Raw genomic sequence first — 16,046 nt, 5'->3', positions numbered from 1 at the left:
TCACTAAAGACATTTAAATCAAAATCGAAGACATGTCATTTATGAATTTGTGTTTAATTTTAGCACTCCCTTTGAATTTTCACCTAAGACATTTAAATCAAAATCGAGGACATGCTATTTGTGTTTAATTTTAGCACTCCCTTTCACCTTGTGTAGAATTGAGGAAGGAAACTCCTTGTCCATAACTTTGTATCCGGCTTTTAGATGACTATGAGTGTTTAGTCATGAATTTTTTCTTTCATTGAACTATGTTATATATTTTAAAAATATGTATTTAGATTTTTGAAACAAATTTTAAAATAAAAAAGTTGATTTTTCTAAATAAGTTATTTACACTATATATATATATATATATATATATATATATATATATATATATATATATATATATTTTGTTAAGTATACATATTCACTAACACAAAAAAGGCCTTCAACGTCACCTGTTTAACGTCTGTTCAAAAGAACACCCACGTAAAAAATGACCGGTGGCAGTTTTGTAAATAACTGGACAAATTTAACGCGGCCCATATGAGCCCCGACGTCAAGTAACGTCGGCCCAGCTGCGCCCCGACGTCACGTTCAAAAGGACGTCGGCCCCTAAAATCCCCGACGTCACGTTACGTCGGCCCTAGAGCTACCCGACGTCAAGTGACGTCGGCCCTAGTACACCAGACGTCAAATTACGTCGGCCAGGCACAGCACAGACGTTAATTTTTTCCTAAAACCAGCGCGAACCCCTCTCCTCCCCTCTGTTACGTTGCGCGTTCTTCTCCTCCGTGCCGGCGACAACGAGAGCCTCCATTGCAGGTCAGTTTCTTCGATTTCCACCGCTGAAAATTGTTGGGTTTTGATTTGTGGATTGATTTAGGAGTTTTGAACCGAATATTTTTCGTTTTCGTCCCCATTTTTCAGTGTTATTCTTCGTCTCCGTGGTGTGTGAAACGGAATATTGGCCTCGCACATTCTCCCCTCCGTGCCGGCGACGACGCCATTGCAGGTACAGTTTATCATTTTTCACTACTGAAAGTTGTTGGATTTTGCTTTGTGGATTGGTTTTGAGTTTTGAGCCCAATATTTATCGTTTTCGTTCCCATTTGGTAGTGTTTTTCTTTCCCATATTTGGCCAACCATTAGCACGTTCGGCCCCTAAGACCACTCTCCTCCAACTTCGATTTTGGTTTTGCAAGAAGAGGTTAGCTACTTATCCTTCTTTTTGCATTTTGTAAGTGTGTTCATATTGTATGTATAAAATTGAATTTTTTTTTACCGTTGTAGTTTAATATTTTTAATAATTTTTAGTTATTTTTTTGGGTCTACTTTTTTATTTTGAATTTTTGTATTAATATTTACATAATTTTGAAAGAAATTTATGTTTATTGTTAGATTTCTTTTATTTAAAATATTTTCAATTTTATTTGATTTTTTAATACTATGGTTGCATTGTTGTTTTATATATGAGGATTTATTATAATTTTAATCAAATACTAAGTGAACCTTAGTTCCCGTTTAAGATTTAGTACAAATGATTAAATTTTTAATCGTTTGTATTAAATCTTGAATTGTCCGATCGGACAGTTTGGAAGAATTATTTTTCATAATTTGTTATAATGCATACATTGAGGTTTATGCACAAATTTCACAAAATTTCGGTTGAGGCTAATTTGTGTTGTTCTCTGGATGCATACTTGATTGTGATCATGATTAATCACTTTCATTTCGTGTACTTCAGAGACCAATGCGAAATGCTGTCGAAATTTTGTGAAATTTATGATATTTGACTTATTTGTATGTGTTAGAAAATTATGAAAAATAATTTTTTCGAATGGGTAGGGCCTCACCTTGTGAGACTTAAAAGTTTGAGATTGATTGAGTTTTTTACGAACATATAGTATGGATCGAAGCTGGATGAATGAGCGTCGCATAAGTGAAAAGTATGAGAAAGGGGTTTCTGAGTTTTTGCAATATGTTCAAGAACACGCAATCTCAAGTAACGGGACATATTTTTGTCCTTGTGTTCGTTGTCTTAATCAAATACGTCATGACTTAGGAACAATGCGTGATCATCTATTCATCTTTGGTATAATGAGAAGTTATACACTTTGGACTTGGCATGGAGAAGTATTAGACAAGCCTACAACATCACGAGGAACAGATTATGTAGACAACTGGATGAATGATCATTTAGAAGATATGGTACGTGATGTTGGGGAGGAGAATTTTGGAAAAGTTCATTTATATGATTCTCTTAAGTCCGATTCAGAGGAACAATTGTACCCAGGATGCACTAACTTTACGCGACTGTCAGCAACTTTGAAATTATTCAGTTTAAAAGCAAGGCATGGATGGACGGATACAAGTTTCACAGAATTGTTGGAGTTGTTAAAGGAGATGCTTCCAGAAAATAACACGTTACCTATCCGTAATTACGAAGCGAAGAAAGTTTTATGTCCAATGGGTTTGGAATATCAAAAGATACATGCATGCCCAAATGATTGTGTTTTATACAGAGACGAGTTTGCTTCACTGAAGGCGTGTCCAACATGTGGTTTATCGTGGTTTAAAAAGAAAATTGATGGAAATAGTGGCGATGAAGACAAAGATGGTCCACCTGCTAAGGTGATGTGGTACCTTCCTATAATTCCTAGATTCAAACGACTATTTTCCATTAAAGAAGATGCAAAAAACCTGAAATGGCACGTTGATGGAAGAAAGTGTGATAATCTTCTTCGACACCCAGCTGATTCTCCACAATGGAAGAAGATTGATGAAACATTTCCAGAATTTGGTGCTGAGCCAAGAAACTTAAGACTTGGACTTGCTACAGATGGTATGAATCCTTATGGGAACTTAAGTAGCAAACATAGTTCATGGCCAGTTTTGCTGATGATTTACAATTTATCTCCTTTGTTGTGCATGAAGAGGAAATATATGATGTTGTCTATGATGATATCGGGTCCTAGACAACCTGGAAATGACATTGATGTGTACCTAAAGCCGTTGATCGATGATTTGAAACTATTATGGGAAGAAGGTGTCGATGTGTATGATTCATATTCTGAAGAATTGTTTTGTTTGCGTGCAATGTTGTTTTGCACCATAAATGATTTTCCAGCATATGGAAACTTGAGCGGTTACAGTGTTAAAGGTCATTTTGCATGTCCCATTTGTGAAAAAAACACGAGTTATATTCAATTGAAGCACGGTCAGAAAACTGTGTATACAAGACATCGAAAGTTTCTTCCTCGAAATCATCCTTATCGTAGAATGAAAAAAAGCATTTAATGGAAGTCCTGAGGATGAAGTTGTAGCGAGACCCCGCAATGGTGAAGAAATATACAACCAAGTGGAAAACATTGACATTGTGTTTGGAAAACATCCAAAGAAAAAGACCACGGAAAAAAGCATTTGGAAGAAACGATCAATCTTCTTTAATCTTCCATATTGGTGTAAACTTGATGTACGACATTGTATAGACGTGATGCATGTTGAAAAAAATGTATGTGATAGCGTCATCGGGACTTTACTAAATGTAAAAGGAAAGACTAAAGATGGAGTTAAAGCACGACAAGATTTGGCTGAAATGGGCATCCGTTCTGAGTTACATGCACAATCAATTGGAAGACGAACCTACCTGCCTCCAGCTTGTCACACTCTTTCTAGAAAAGAGAAGCAAATTTTTTGTGAGTGTTTAAGAAGTGTGAAGGTTCCCCAAGGTTACTCTTCAAATATTAGTAGCCTTGTTTCTATGCAAGATTTAAAGTTAGTCGGTTTAAAGTCTCACGATTGTCATGTGTTGATGCAACAACTTTTACCAGTAGCTTTTCGAGCCATCTTACCTACTTCTGTCAGAGGTATTCTAACACGTTTGTGTATGTTCTTCAATGCCATATGCAAGAAAGTTATTGACCCTCGAGTGTTAGACGATTTGGAAAATGAGGCCATTAGACTATTGTGTCAATTGGAAATGTATTTTCCACCTTCATTTTTCGATATCATGGTTCATTTGATAGTTCATCTTGTGAGGGAAATTCGATTATGTGGGCCAGTTTTCTTGAGGGAAATTCTATAGGATAATAATGCTAAAATCTTCCTAATCTAGTAACCTAAATCAATATAGTTTGTTTCTAAATCAATATAGTTTGTTTCTGATGGCAGTAACATAACTTAAAATTTTGAAATAAAGATGCATAACATATAATTTATTAAGAAAAAAAAATCATTAACATTATTCTATATAAACTAATAAGTTGGTTTTCTTAAATAATAATAAAGATAAAATTAGTAAGAATAAATAATTTTTTTATATTTATAAAATATATTATATTCAAATTAACACTTTAGTTAATAAACACATCTTGTATCGGTTAAAAAATTAAATAATAAAAAGAATTGAAATTTGAAATAAAATATAATACATACAAGAAGTTAGATTTGTACATAATGAAACAACAGAGAATCATAAGAAATATGTTTATTGATAGTTAAACATGTAATATTTGATCTTATTCCTTTTAAGGCATGTAATGCTTGTGATCTTCGGATCATGTCCCACCAAAGGAACAAAATTTCTACTAATTAATTATTAATGAAAAAAAAACCTAGCCTAATTTAAAAAAAAAAACATTAAAAGAGTAATCCAAGTATAGGTGTGAAAGTGATTTTGTCAAAGTAACCTAACGCGACTCACCAAAAGTTAAACTAAAAAAGATTAAGTTAAACTAAAAAAATTAACGTAACTTTTTACTAAATAAAAAAATTATATTACAATAAAAATGAATTTATTTAATTTATTTTTTATAATAATAAAATCAAAGTACTCGTCTAATTCTCGAAATATTATTATAAAATTAATAGTTAAGGATTAAAATATCAACTTATATAACTTGATAAACAAATTAATTAAACATTTAAACTATACAAATATTATTAAACAACATTCTAACATTTAAAAATATAAAATTTGAAATATATAATTAAGATCAATAAATAATTATAACAAAAAAATTATTAAAAAAAATGTTAGTAGATTAAATGGGTCAATCAGTCTCCAATCCAAATAAAACTCGTTTAACCCATAAATTAGGTGAACCAGATAAGTTCAAACTCACTTTTAAAAAAATTAAAATTTTCTTAATTCAACCCTTGACCCATGATTAAAACTCATTTTGACATCTCTAAACTAAACTAATATGAATGCTAGCTAGAATCATAATAATAACTCCAATTCCCTTTAAAGTATAAGGTGTTTAAAAATATTTTCACACTTAAAAATCTCATAAATATAAATTATTTTTGTACAACAAAAACTAAATGATAAAACTAAAGTTAAATAGTTTACTGGAAGATTAAACTCATAACTTAGCACTATGAAACTGAAATTTTTAGAAGTACTATTGGTTAGAAAATGGTGGAAACTTGTCCACAATAGTTTGGTTGTGAAGAAAACTATGTACCCAAGTAGGAAAATATATAAAATAAAAAAAATTATTATAACCTGTAAAAGAAGTACTTGAGAAAATGTTTAGGTAAAAACAATCAAAAGAAGCATTTGCTTTGCGGGTAATATACTTTAACCCACTTTTTTTGACCCACTTTTTGTCAGGTTTATAAGGAGGGGTTTTCACTGGGGAGACAACACCAATGAGACCTGAGCCTAACCATATAAGACACTGACACCACTCTCAACCCAAAACCTTAAGGCAATGGGTTTATGGGTCTTTATTCTCATATAGTGCTCTACTTTCTCATTTCTGGTCAATGTGGGACTTAGACTCACACTTGTATTCCTAACAATCTCCCCCTTAAGGGTGAGTCCCTTCAACCACATTGGTACACCCCCCTCCAGCGGAAGCCTGGGACTCTTGCCAGGAAGACTTTCGATACTAGGACCATACTGGTACTGCACTCGTCTGAGCCGGTATTAACCAACCATCGGCTCTGATACCACTTGTCAGGTTTTACAGAGGGGGTTTCACTGGGGAGACAACACCAATGAGACCTGAGCCTAACCACATAAGATACTGACACCACTCTCAACCCAAAACCTTAAGGCAATGGGTTTATGGGTCTTTATTCTCATATAGTGCTCTACTTTCTCATTTCTGGTCAATGTGGGACTTAGACTCACACTTGTATTCCTAACACTTTTAACCCACCACTTCAATCACCATTAGATCATCACATCACATCACTAAAAAGAATAAAAAAAGATGATCTAATGGTGATTAAAGCAATGAGTTAAAAGTGGATCAAAAAAAGTGAGTTAAAATATCATTTTCCTTTGCTTAAATTATACTTCCCAATACAGTCATTTTATTCATGAAAAATCACTTCCAAAAAAAAAGTCTTGCAGAACATACTTCTTTTGCTATCGGATATATCATAAGATGGTACAAGAGTGAACCATAAACACATTATACACAAAGTCAAGAAAGGATTACCAAACAAACACATTACAAACACTTCTCTGCCACACATTATTCGTACTGATCATAACCCAGATTAGTAGATAAGCATAGTTTGAGCAAAACAGTTTCTCATAGGCTCAGAAAAACCTCGAATCCTGTTACATTCTTCTTCCATTCAGTTCTCCGACATTAATCAGCAACATTAGTTCCTCTGTTGCCTCCCTCTTGCCCTTATCTATTCTGACCAGGACACTGAGGCAAAGCGCTGAAACAGAAAAAGAAAAGACAGAAGTAACAAATTGTCCTGCTTTAGAAGCCTCCATTGCTTGAATAGCATAATCAAGGGCCTTTTTCCTTAGTTGCGGCAATGATAAACCCAAGGATAAAGCATTGTTTCACAAGACAAAAACAACGGGACAATGAATCTTCTCAGTTTGTTTTTGCCTTCAAACATTAAGCAAAGTTGTACTAAGTCTTGTTTAACCATTTTCAACCCTAAATACATAACCGGAAATTAGTTTATTTTCATAATATACACTTAACAATTTAAGAATTTGTTTATCACATCCCTTATTTGTCACTGTAACAATAACATGATTTTACGTATTATCCTACAAGTTATATCAGTTCTACTCCTATTTAGTGAATCTCTTTACAACTCCTTAGTATGACTAAGGCAAACTTGACGCCAGTGGCAAGTGTGTTGTCAGTACTAGCTTGGTTGTTATTAATCTGATCCCCCAAGACAAATCACGTCACAGGAGCACAATACTAATAGCTCTTCTTCTCACTGAACATACATTTTTGTCAGTATCAGGAACATGATCTTTACTTAGATGAGCAATAAAGTATTGTAACGAGTATACCTGCAGATATCAGGACAGAGAGAAATTGTGGACAAAGGCAGTAATACACATGGAAAATGAGGAGGGAATAGGGCGTGGCACTCTCGGCCCAAAATAACCAACTAGTTGGTTGATTTTGTGTGGTTCAAAAGTTATATATGTTGCACTAGCATGACAGAGTGGGGAAAAAAGTTAGTATATGTGGCTATGACATTCTCTGTATTGTCTTTCGGCAAATTCTGTCTGTATTTTATTTTTCATTACGTTTGAAATTCTGTTTCAACAAAAGTTTTGGTGGTTATTCTTGTCCTCTCTTCCTTTACGATACTATATTGTTACAAATATCCTAGGACTGAGCATTAAGTTGGCCTTTGAACCTATAATTGTATTAGCTTTCATTCAACCATCCTAAATCCTAAACACATAACATAATAGTAAATTAGTTACGTAATAGTAAATTAGTTTATTTTTCCTGTACCCTTTCTCTATCACCAAGCAGTACAGGCATAAACACAGTAAAAATGAGAAAATTTGCCTTCATATAAATCGCGGCAATGATGCGTTTCACAACTACTAGTTATGCAAGAGTTAGCATCATTTTAGAACTAATGAAAGCACAGTCTATTTGCAATATAGAAACAATAAAACAAACATCCATATACGAAAACAGGTATAACAGCTCATAATGACATGAGTTTGTTTTATTCTTAGATACTTAAAAGCAGAGCATAAAATAACTCAAAAGTACACAAATTTCACTCACTCAGACAAATTTCTGACTAAGGCAGTTTTCCAGATCGAAAGATTGCAAATTTGGAGGCGGTGGAGTAAGAATAATCAATTTTATTCTCCTTCAAGAACTCCTCAAGGAGCCGCTTAGCTCCTTCAGGATCAGCACTCTCACATTCGATCTCATAGAGAATTCCAGAGCCAAACTTAGTTTCATCCACTTCCAATTTCAATCCCTTCCAATCATACACATTCCTCACGTTCCCAAACCCTCCTAACCCTACAAACCCCTTTTCAGTTCCAAACTCCTCCTTCACCCTCCGCAAAACCCTAGACTCCACCGATCCCAACTTCCCAGGCTCTGCAACGCATTCGCGCCCGATCCTCGGGTCCAGATCCTCCTCGTCCTCCTCCACGCGACTGACACCGTCCACCAGCACCGCCCGCGCCTTCAGCGAAACGACGCACCGCTCGTCGTCACCGTAGAAGCGGAGGCGCAGCACAGCGCGGCGCTCGGAGAGCTCGGACGCAGCGCCGTCGAAGAAAAGGTTTTGCTGGCGGTGGGTGACGACGTGGAAGGGGGAGAGCAGGCTGGTGACACGGCGGTGGGCGTTGGCGTCTGCGAGGCGCAGCTTCACTTCGACCTCCATTGGGGAAGAAAGGTGGGAGACTGAGGCTAGGGTTTTACGAGGAGAGACCGATGCGATGCGCCTTGGAAGCGGGATCCTCACCGCCGCGATCCAGCTGACGGAGGAGAGATGTGGTGCCAGCGGGGGCCGTAGTGGTGACAGTGGTTACAGAAGCGTTGCGTCGGCGAGCTTCTTCGAGTTCTTCTTTGTCTTCGATCTTGACTTCGATTTTTGTTGGCTTTCTTCTCAACATCTTTTAACTTGTAACTTGGAAACCGCTCTTTCCGCTTACTCCCTCTTCTACGCCGTTCAAGTTGAGCGCACCCTATTCTTAATCGTCATAACATTCGGGTCGGGTAGCGGCAATAATAATAAGGTTAAATTATTTTTTTATTTTTATTCGTCAAATAATATCAATTTAGTGTTTAAAATTTTTTTATTTTAATTTTGTTTTTATCTTTTAAAAATAATTCAATTTACTTCTTATCATATCAAATCGCGTGTTCAAAATAATGTTATGTGTCAATTTCTGATTTTTTAAAATTTAAAATAAAAAATATATATTTTTACACGTGTCAAAATGACTCAATTTGATTTTTATATTTATTTTTTAATTCCAATTTAGTCCCAATTTTTATAAAAAATAAGTAATATTGTCCCTGCTTAAATTGACACTCATTTACTTATTTATAAATCTTATAGTGATATTCTTATCAAAATTAATGTTTTTATTAAATATTTCTATAAATATTTTGAATTAACTTTAAATTCTATACAAAACATTAAACTTTGGTTTTGTTTGGACTTTTAGTTCCTAACTTATGTGTGATAAGTTATTTGATTTTTAATCTTCACTCAGTTTGTATAATATAATATACTTGATGCCTTTATATATGATGACAAAATTGTTAATTTTTGAAATTAAGTTTGGGTTTAACTTTGTTTAATAATAAAACCAAAAAAAGAAAAGCTTGTTTAAAAATATTTCTACAAAGATTTAATAAAAATGTCAATTTTATTAAAAATATCATCATAAGTTGTATACAAAAATTAAATTAAATGTCAATTTAAGGAGAGACAATATTGCTTCATTTTTATAAAAATTTGGACTAAATTGAAACTAAAAAATAAATATTAAGACCAAATTGAGTAATTTTGACACGTGTCACAACTTTGAAGTGATAAGTGTAAAAAAATTTAAGAAAATTAAAAATATAATAAATTGACACATGAAGTTGAGACAACAAAAAACTTGAGAACCAAATTGATATTACTTAACAAATAGAATGATAAAAAGAATAATTTAACTTAATAATAACACTAATGTTAAATAGAACAATATGCTTTATATTTTTCAAATTATTTTTTTATTAGAAGAAAATGTCGGTGAAATTGTGAGTGAATACTACATTAACATGAATATGACAATATATAAAAAATGTTAAGTTAGAGATTTTTTATTTATTAGAAATGAAGAGAATTTAGAGTATGAAAGTGTATACAAATTTTATTTAATAAGTTAATTTATAATATTGTGTTAGACTTAAATATATTGGAAAGTATGAGAGTCATCTAAATCTTATTTTAATATTTTTCGTTGTTCTTTAAGTCTGTTATATCATATATTATTTAGTTTTGTGATTAATATGTATATTTCAACTTAAGTACATGGTGGATACATTAATCAGAGATAAAATAAAATTAGCATATACAAACGAGTATAAATATCATGAACTAATTTTATAACTTTAAATTATATTTAAAATAAAATTTTTAATATAATATCAAAATCATTCAAAATTTGTCATATCAATATCTATTATTTAATAGACTTATCATATCACATGCTATGGATCATATCTTAATATTTAGTCTCTTAGTATACTTCATCATAAATAAGTGTGCTGAAAATCCTCCATTGCAAATTTTATATAAAGTTGGTGTTATTATAAACTTAATATGATTACTTGTGCATTAGACATATGTGGTAAGTTTTGTTTTATTAAAATTTTAATGAAGTGTCGATTTATAAATCGTTTTGAGTCATACTTTAAATGATTACTAAAAAAATAATTAATATAATTTAATGTTGGATTATTGACAAAGGTCACATCACATGTATTGAAGGTGTAATATGTGACATTGGGTTTAACTTTTTTTCTCATCCTTTATAACTTCAACCAGGGTTAAATAGAATTAAAAAAATACTTTAATAAATAAAATTACATGGTTATCATTTTACTTTTGAAAATAATAATGATATAAATTTAAATATTTAGAAATTATATTAAAACGAAACTGAAATTATTATTTAAAATTACAGAAATATAATTTGCTATTATTATTATTATTGCATGAGTTATTTTTTTAAAATACATTTATTTGAATTCATTTGAAGAAATGGTGAGAATTTTGTCATGTATGTATGCTATTTTCATAGAATCGAAGTGTACGACAAATTGTTGAGATCATTTACATGAATAATAAATTTGTTCCTTCATTTCCATTAAAAACTATTGAAACAAACAACTTACTCATAAACATTACATGAATAGTTAATTTGTTCTGTCATTTCCATTCAAAAATATTAAAACAAACAACTTACTCATTTGTATATCACTACCATAAACAATAGATAAATGGAAAGAAACGTACTAAGTGATTATAAGTTTTAAGCCCAAAATATTTTGTTTGAATTAAAAATAACTGTTATAAATTTTAATCCTAAAATCTTTTGTTGAATTAAAATTAATTTTACTTTTTTCTATATTTTAGGTAAAATTAATGATGACATGTTTTTTTCCAGTTTAGTTTAGTTTTTTTAAATATATATTAATCGATATAATCTTATTACTCTTTTTTTATAGCATTTTATCATAATTTTATTATTATTAAAATCAGTGACTAGCAAAAAAATCAAATAAAACCAACAAAAATAAACAAAAACGTAAATACAGTAAAAAACAAATAAAAAAGAGTTAAACCCAAATAAACGACACATTTAAATAACTAAAGTAGTCGTTTATTTATAAACAATACATTTATATATCATATAATAATAATAATAATAATAATAATAATAATAATAATAATAATAATAATAATAATCCGAATGTTTTATAATCATGAATAAAGCAACATTGTAGTTAAAGGTTAAATTAAAAGAAAAATGTAATTAAACATGAGTTTATATATTTGTATTTCTAAAAATTAAATATATATCATGAATTAACAAGAATTCACACCTTTATTTTTTTCAATATATCTTACTAAATCAGTGACCTTTTCAATCGCGATAGTTTATTAGCAATAGAAATATGTATTCATAAGTTCTTTATGTGAGATTAATCAAATAATTTTTAAAATTGAAGCTAGTGAATCTTCAGTCTGAATAAATCTTCAATCATAATTTGTGTTAGGTCCATTCGTGAATTAATAACAGTAACAACCTTATAAAAGTTTTCCATAATGTGTTCGTTGAGAAGAACAATTTGTTTGTTCTTAGCTGATTTTATTTTATGTATTCATTAATTTAAGAATTTATTTATTTATTTGTGCAATGTCCCAGATTGCATCTTATTTTTTTTATCGAAATTATTTAATATCAACAAAATTATAATTTAATTTTAAATTTGGACACTATTTATTTTATAAAATTGATTTTAGTTAATTTATTTGTTATCAAATTTTGAATAATTTTATCATCGAGTTTTCAATGAAAGAAAAATTTGAAATATATTTTATACAAAAGCATATGTATTTTTTTTTTATGATTGTAAAAAGTAACGAATTTATTGTTATTATGATTATAAAATTAAATAAAAATAACTTTTATAATTTTATTATAAATTATTTATATTTACTCTGTAGATAATTCTTAATAGTTAAGTTTAAAAAATGTTCATATAAAAAATGTTACTTAATAGGTAAAATTTATAAAATTATTATTTTAATTTAAAAATTTTGAATTTTAAAAAGATTTGGGAAATAAATATGAACGTAAAAAAACTAATCATCTATATATATATATATTAATTAGTGAAAATGTGTGTTTATTTTTGTTATGATCATAGAAAGTAATAAAATTATTATTATTATAACATTAAATATAAATAATTTTTATAATTTTATTGTAGATTATAAATAGTTATTTATTGTATAGGTAATTTTCTAATTAAAAAATAATTAAATTTAATAAAAGTTCAGATAAAAGAAATTATTAAATTAAAAAAAAACGGTCATTTAAAAATAATATTGTAAAATTGGAAAATAAAGGTGAAATATCCAAAAAAATTATATATTATTACAGATTTTAAAAGAAAATTATTTGAAGGATAAAATTAAAAATGACAAAAAAAATTATATATAAATATATAGATATATACTATGAAAAAAATATAGACATATGTTTTAACTTTTTCTTTTAATAACAAAAAATAATTAAATTTATATTATTATTATTGATATTATTATATTTATAAAAAATAAGTATGAATATTTTTTATGATTTTATTGTAAATAATATTTATTTATTTTATAGGTAAGTTTTTAATTAGAAAATAGTTAAATTTAAAAATACAATCAAATCAGAAAAAAATGATTAAATTTAAATAAAAATTCACTTAAAAAATAATACTAATAAAATAATTATTTTAAATTTAAAAATTATTATTTAATAAATAAAATTGGAAAGAAAAGAAATACTTATATCGACATGAATATAGACACAGATTTAATATGACAAATATTTAATACAAAATTTATTTTTTTCTGTACTAAAATATTTTTGTATCTCACTTTTAAAATTATATGATGTTTCTAGAGATGACGTGGCAACTAATAATTGGGAACTGTGACATCAATTTGAATCCCAAACCCTAACGGGACCAGCCCCATTTCCCGCAGATTGTTTTTTGTATCCTGTCTCTCTATATATTTTGAGTTTCAAAGTTAAAAAATGCTAAAGCAAATTTGAGGTGTAGCAGAAACAATGGAGGTTCAGTCTGCTACCTTTGAGCACGTGTTGGGGGAGTCTTTGGTGGTTCATACTCTTCTTACCACTGTCAAATCTCTCTTCACTTTTCTCTTCATGGTACTACTTTTCTTCAAAGAAGTTTATTTTATTTTTTAAATTTCATTAAGGTTCACATTCCCACCAACCTATCTATGTTTGCTACAAGTATAAGTTTTATTGGCTCATGTGGGATTACATAATTTTCCATGTGTTTCAGTTTATAGTTTAAGTCATTCACTGAAATGTTCCTTATGCTTTCAGTGTTAGATCCTCTTGTAAGGATAATCAGGTTGTGTATTTCTTCTGGGACATTTTTGTTTGTTTTTTTGTAAAATGTAGAACTTTGTTTTTGTTAGAGAAAGAGTAGGTGAAAAGAGCCTGTATATTGGAACAGTGGAGGAAAACTGCCCTTAGTATACTGATTCTTCATTATTACATTTTTCATTCTAGGAATGAATAAAGGGCACTTTATGAAGCTAGATCTCTTTGTTTTTGACACCACTCGTGCTGCTGTTTTTGTTGCCTTTCAGTAATGTTTTGCATAGAACTATATACTGCTGCTCAACATGTTTTATGTGGTTCATGCTGTTTTTTCATCTCTAATGTTACTTTTATCACTGATAATTTGTCTAACAATATGTCAAGAAGGATTCTAACAAAACGTTTGGCTATGGTTGGAAGGTTTTTAATTTTCTTAAACAGTGTATTGAGTTGATTATGTCTGCACCATATGCTTGATGGTTATATGGTTTTGCTGTTTCAACTTGTCAATCTGTGAAGTTTTAGCTTCTTTATAAACTCTATAATTCACTGTATCAATGTCCTGCTTTGTCCCTCTTTTCTTTCTTAAGGTAGAGAGCTCTGCCATAAATTTTATTGGAATTCTTACCCGTTATGAACACTGATTCTGCATCACTGCACATATGCTTTAAGCTGTGTACAGATTATCAAACCCCAATGCTGAGATCAAGTAGTATAATTGCGCATTTGTTTTTTTATCATAAGCTTTGTTACAGGTCCATTTTTCGTTGGGTGAGAGTGTAACTTGTTCAGTATACAAACTGTTACATTGGTGTTGATGTAAAGAGTTTTAATTTCTTTGTTTTATCCTCAGACTGGATCTCTTCTTACAGCTGTGGATAACTTAGTGTCACCAATTGATGGAAGGTAATGGTGAACATATATTCCTCGATGGTGTTGTCCTTGTTTTGGTTTGGAATGTCCAATTGTACTTATTTTTTAAAATTCTTGGTTAGGTTTCCCTTTGATCAACTATGCAAGAGAAAACATACTTGTGAAGAAAATAAGGATGGTAGCGATACAGAAGATGATGATGGCGATGATGAAGACGAAGATGACATAGATGATGGAGAAGATGATGACGACGACGATGAGAATTTCTCTGGTGATGAAGGTGGGGAGGAAGATGATTCTGATGAGGATCCCGAGGCCAATTTTGGAGGTAAGAAAGATGACAAGGATGATGATGATGATGAAGATGACGAAGACGATAATGATGAAGAAGATGAAGATGAAGATGATGAAGATGAGAAGGAAGAAGAGGAGGAAGAGGAATCTCCTCAACCACCTAGTAAGAAGAGGAAATGAGAATATTGTAGTAGACAAGTTCTCATGTGCCATTGTTAGTACTGTCTAGATTTTAGTCAAATTTAGGTATTAGGACAAAGATTTATCATCTTGGACCTGTCACTCCATGTTTTTGTCGTTTAATATTATAATTTATGGACTATCATTAGTGCGTTCTCATGTTACAGTAGTGTTTTAGAAACTATTTTAATACTATTGTTAACAAAAAATGTTCGTTTTGTAATTCTGATTTATATTCAATTGGTATTGGAGGTAGCATTCTGGAGAATGATTCTAGTTTTGGAACGAATTCTTAAGCCATTAAGAAATCTCTGGTAAATAAATTCTTCTAAACTTACCTTGGGAGGTATCATCAATGAATTAGTCATCAAGAGACATTATCAATGTATTAGATATCAAGGCTTTTACTTTCTACACCCTACATTGCTTTAAGTTTATATCACAACATATAAAAGTTAAGGGTGATACATTCACTGTTCCATGGTTAAATTTAACAATGTAAAGCCTCTCCCGGCTCAATGCATTATGAATGCACTCCTCCATAACGGTGTATATACAATACTGACCCTCAACAATCATGTCTTGTACAACACAATTCATTTCTAAATTCTAATCGAACCTTAACAAACGTACCATGTGTATATTGATTTTGAAAATGTTGCTCAATCAATGTTAACCACACGGAATAGTTTTGTTCGATAATATGAAGTCCCCTCATGCTCCTTCTCAATCTTGTGTTGCAATGGATCGTTCTACTGAAGCACAAATTGTTGCAAAGTTGTTTGAGAATTTATATATCCATAAAAAAAAATAT

At 30.5% G+C, this 16,046-nt stretch overlaps 2 protein-coding genes across 2 annotated transcripts; one reads left to right on the top strand and one right to left on the bottom strand.

Annotated features, from left to right (window-relative positions):
- Positions 1-6,310: 6,310 nt before the first annotated feature.
- On the bottom strand, positions 6,311-8,937 carry LOC114177474 (triphosphate tunel metalloenzyme 3). The gene is made up of 2 exons (XM_028062842.1): positions 8,016-8,937; positions 6,311-6,672 (listed from the first exon to the last, which is right to left on the bottom strand). Exon 1 carries the CDS (start codon positions 8,629-8,631, stop codon positions 8,032-8,034), a length of 600 nt encoding a protein of 199 aa, XP_027918643.1. The 5' UTR covers positions 8,632-8,937; the 3' UTR covers positions 6,311-6,672; positions 8,016-8,031.
- A 4,563-nt stretch (positions 8,938-13,500) lies between these two features.
- LOC114177476 (phosphopantothenoylcysteine decarboxylase subunit VHS3-like) lies at positions 13,501-15,503 on the top strand. Its single transcript, XM_028062844.1, has 3 exons — positions 13,501-13,702; positions 14,739-14,791; positions 14,881-15,503. The coding sequence occupies exons 1-3, from the start codon at positions 13,601-13,603 to the stop codon at positions 15,230-15,232; spliced, it is 507 nt and encodes a 168-aa protein (XP_027918645.1). The 5' UTR covers positions 13,501-13,600; the 3' UTR covers positions 15,233-15,503.
- Positions 15,504-16,046: the final 543 nt, after the last annotated feature.

The sequence above is a fragment of the Vigna unguiculata genome, chromosome 3 (assembly GCF_004118075.2).
Source record: "Vigna unguiculata cultivar IT97K-499-35 chromosome 3, ASM411807v1, whole genome shotgun sequence".
Taxonomy (NCBI): Eukaryota; Viridiplantae; Streptophyta; class Magnoliopsida; order Fabales; family Fabaceae; genus Vigna; species Vigna unguiculata.
This window is presented reverse-complemented; position numbering and strand designations above follow the sequence as displayed.

What these genes read in the sequence shown, in the direction of transcription:
- LOC114177474 (XM_028062842.1), bottom strand. Translation starts at nt 8,631, where the DNA reads ATGGAGGTCGAAGTGAAGCTGCGCCTCGCAGACGCCAACGCCCACCGC.
- LOC114177476 (XM_028062844.1), top strand. Translation starts at nt 13,601, where the DNA reads ATGGAGGTTCAGTCTGCTACCTTTGAGCACGTGTTGGGGGAGTCTTTG. An exon ending in TCTTCACTTTTCTCTTCATG is followed by an intron (nt 13,703 to 14,738) that starts GTACTACTTTTC and finishes TTTTATCCTCAG; the next exon opens with ACTGGATCTCTTCTTACAGC. An exon ending in GTGTCACCAATTGATGGAAG is followed by an intron (nt 14,792 to 14,880) that starts GTAATGGTGAAC and finishes ATTCTTGGTTAG; the next exon opens with GTTTCCCTTTGATCAACTAT.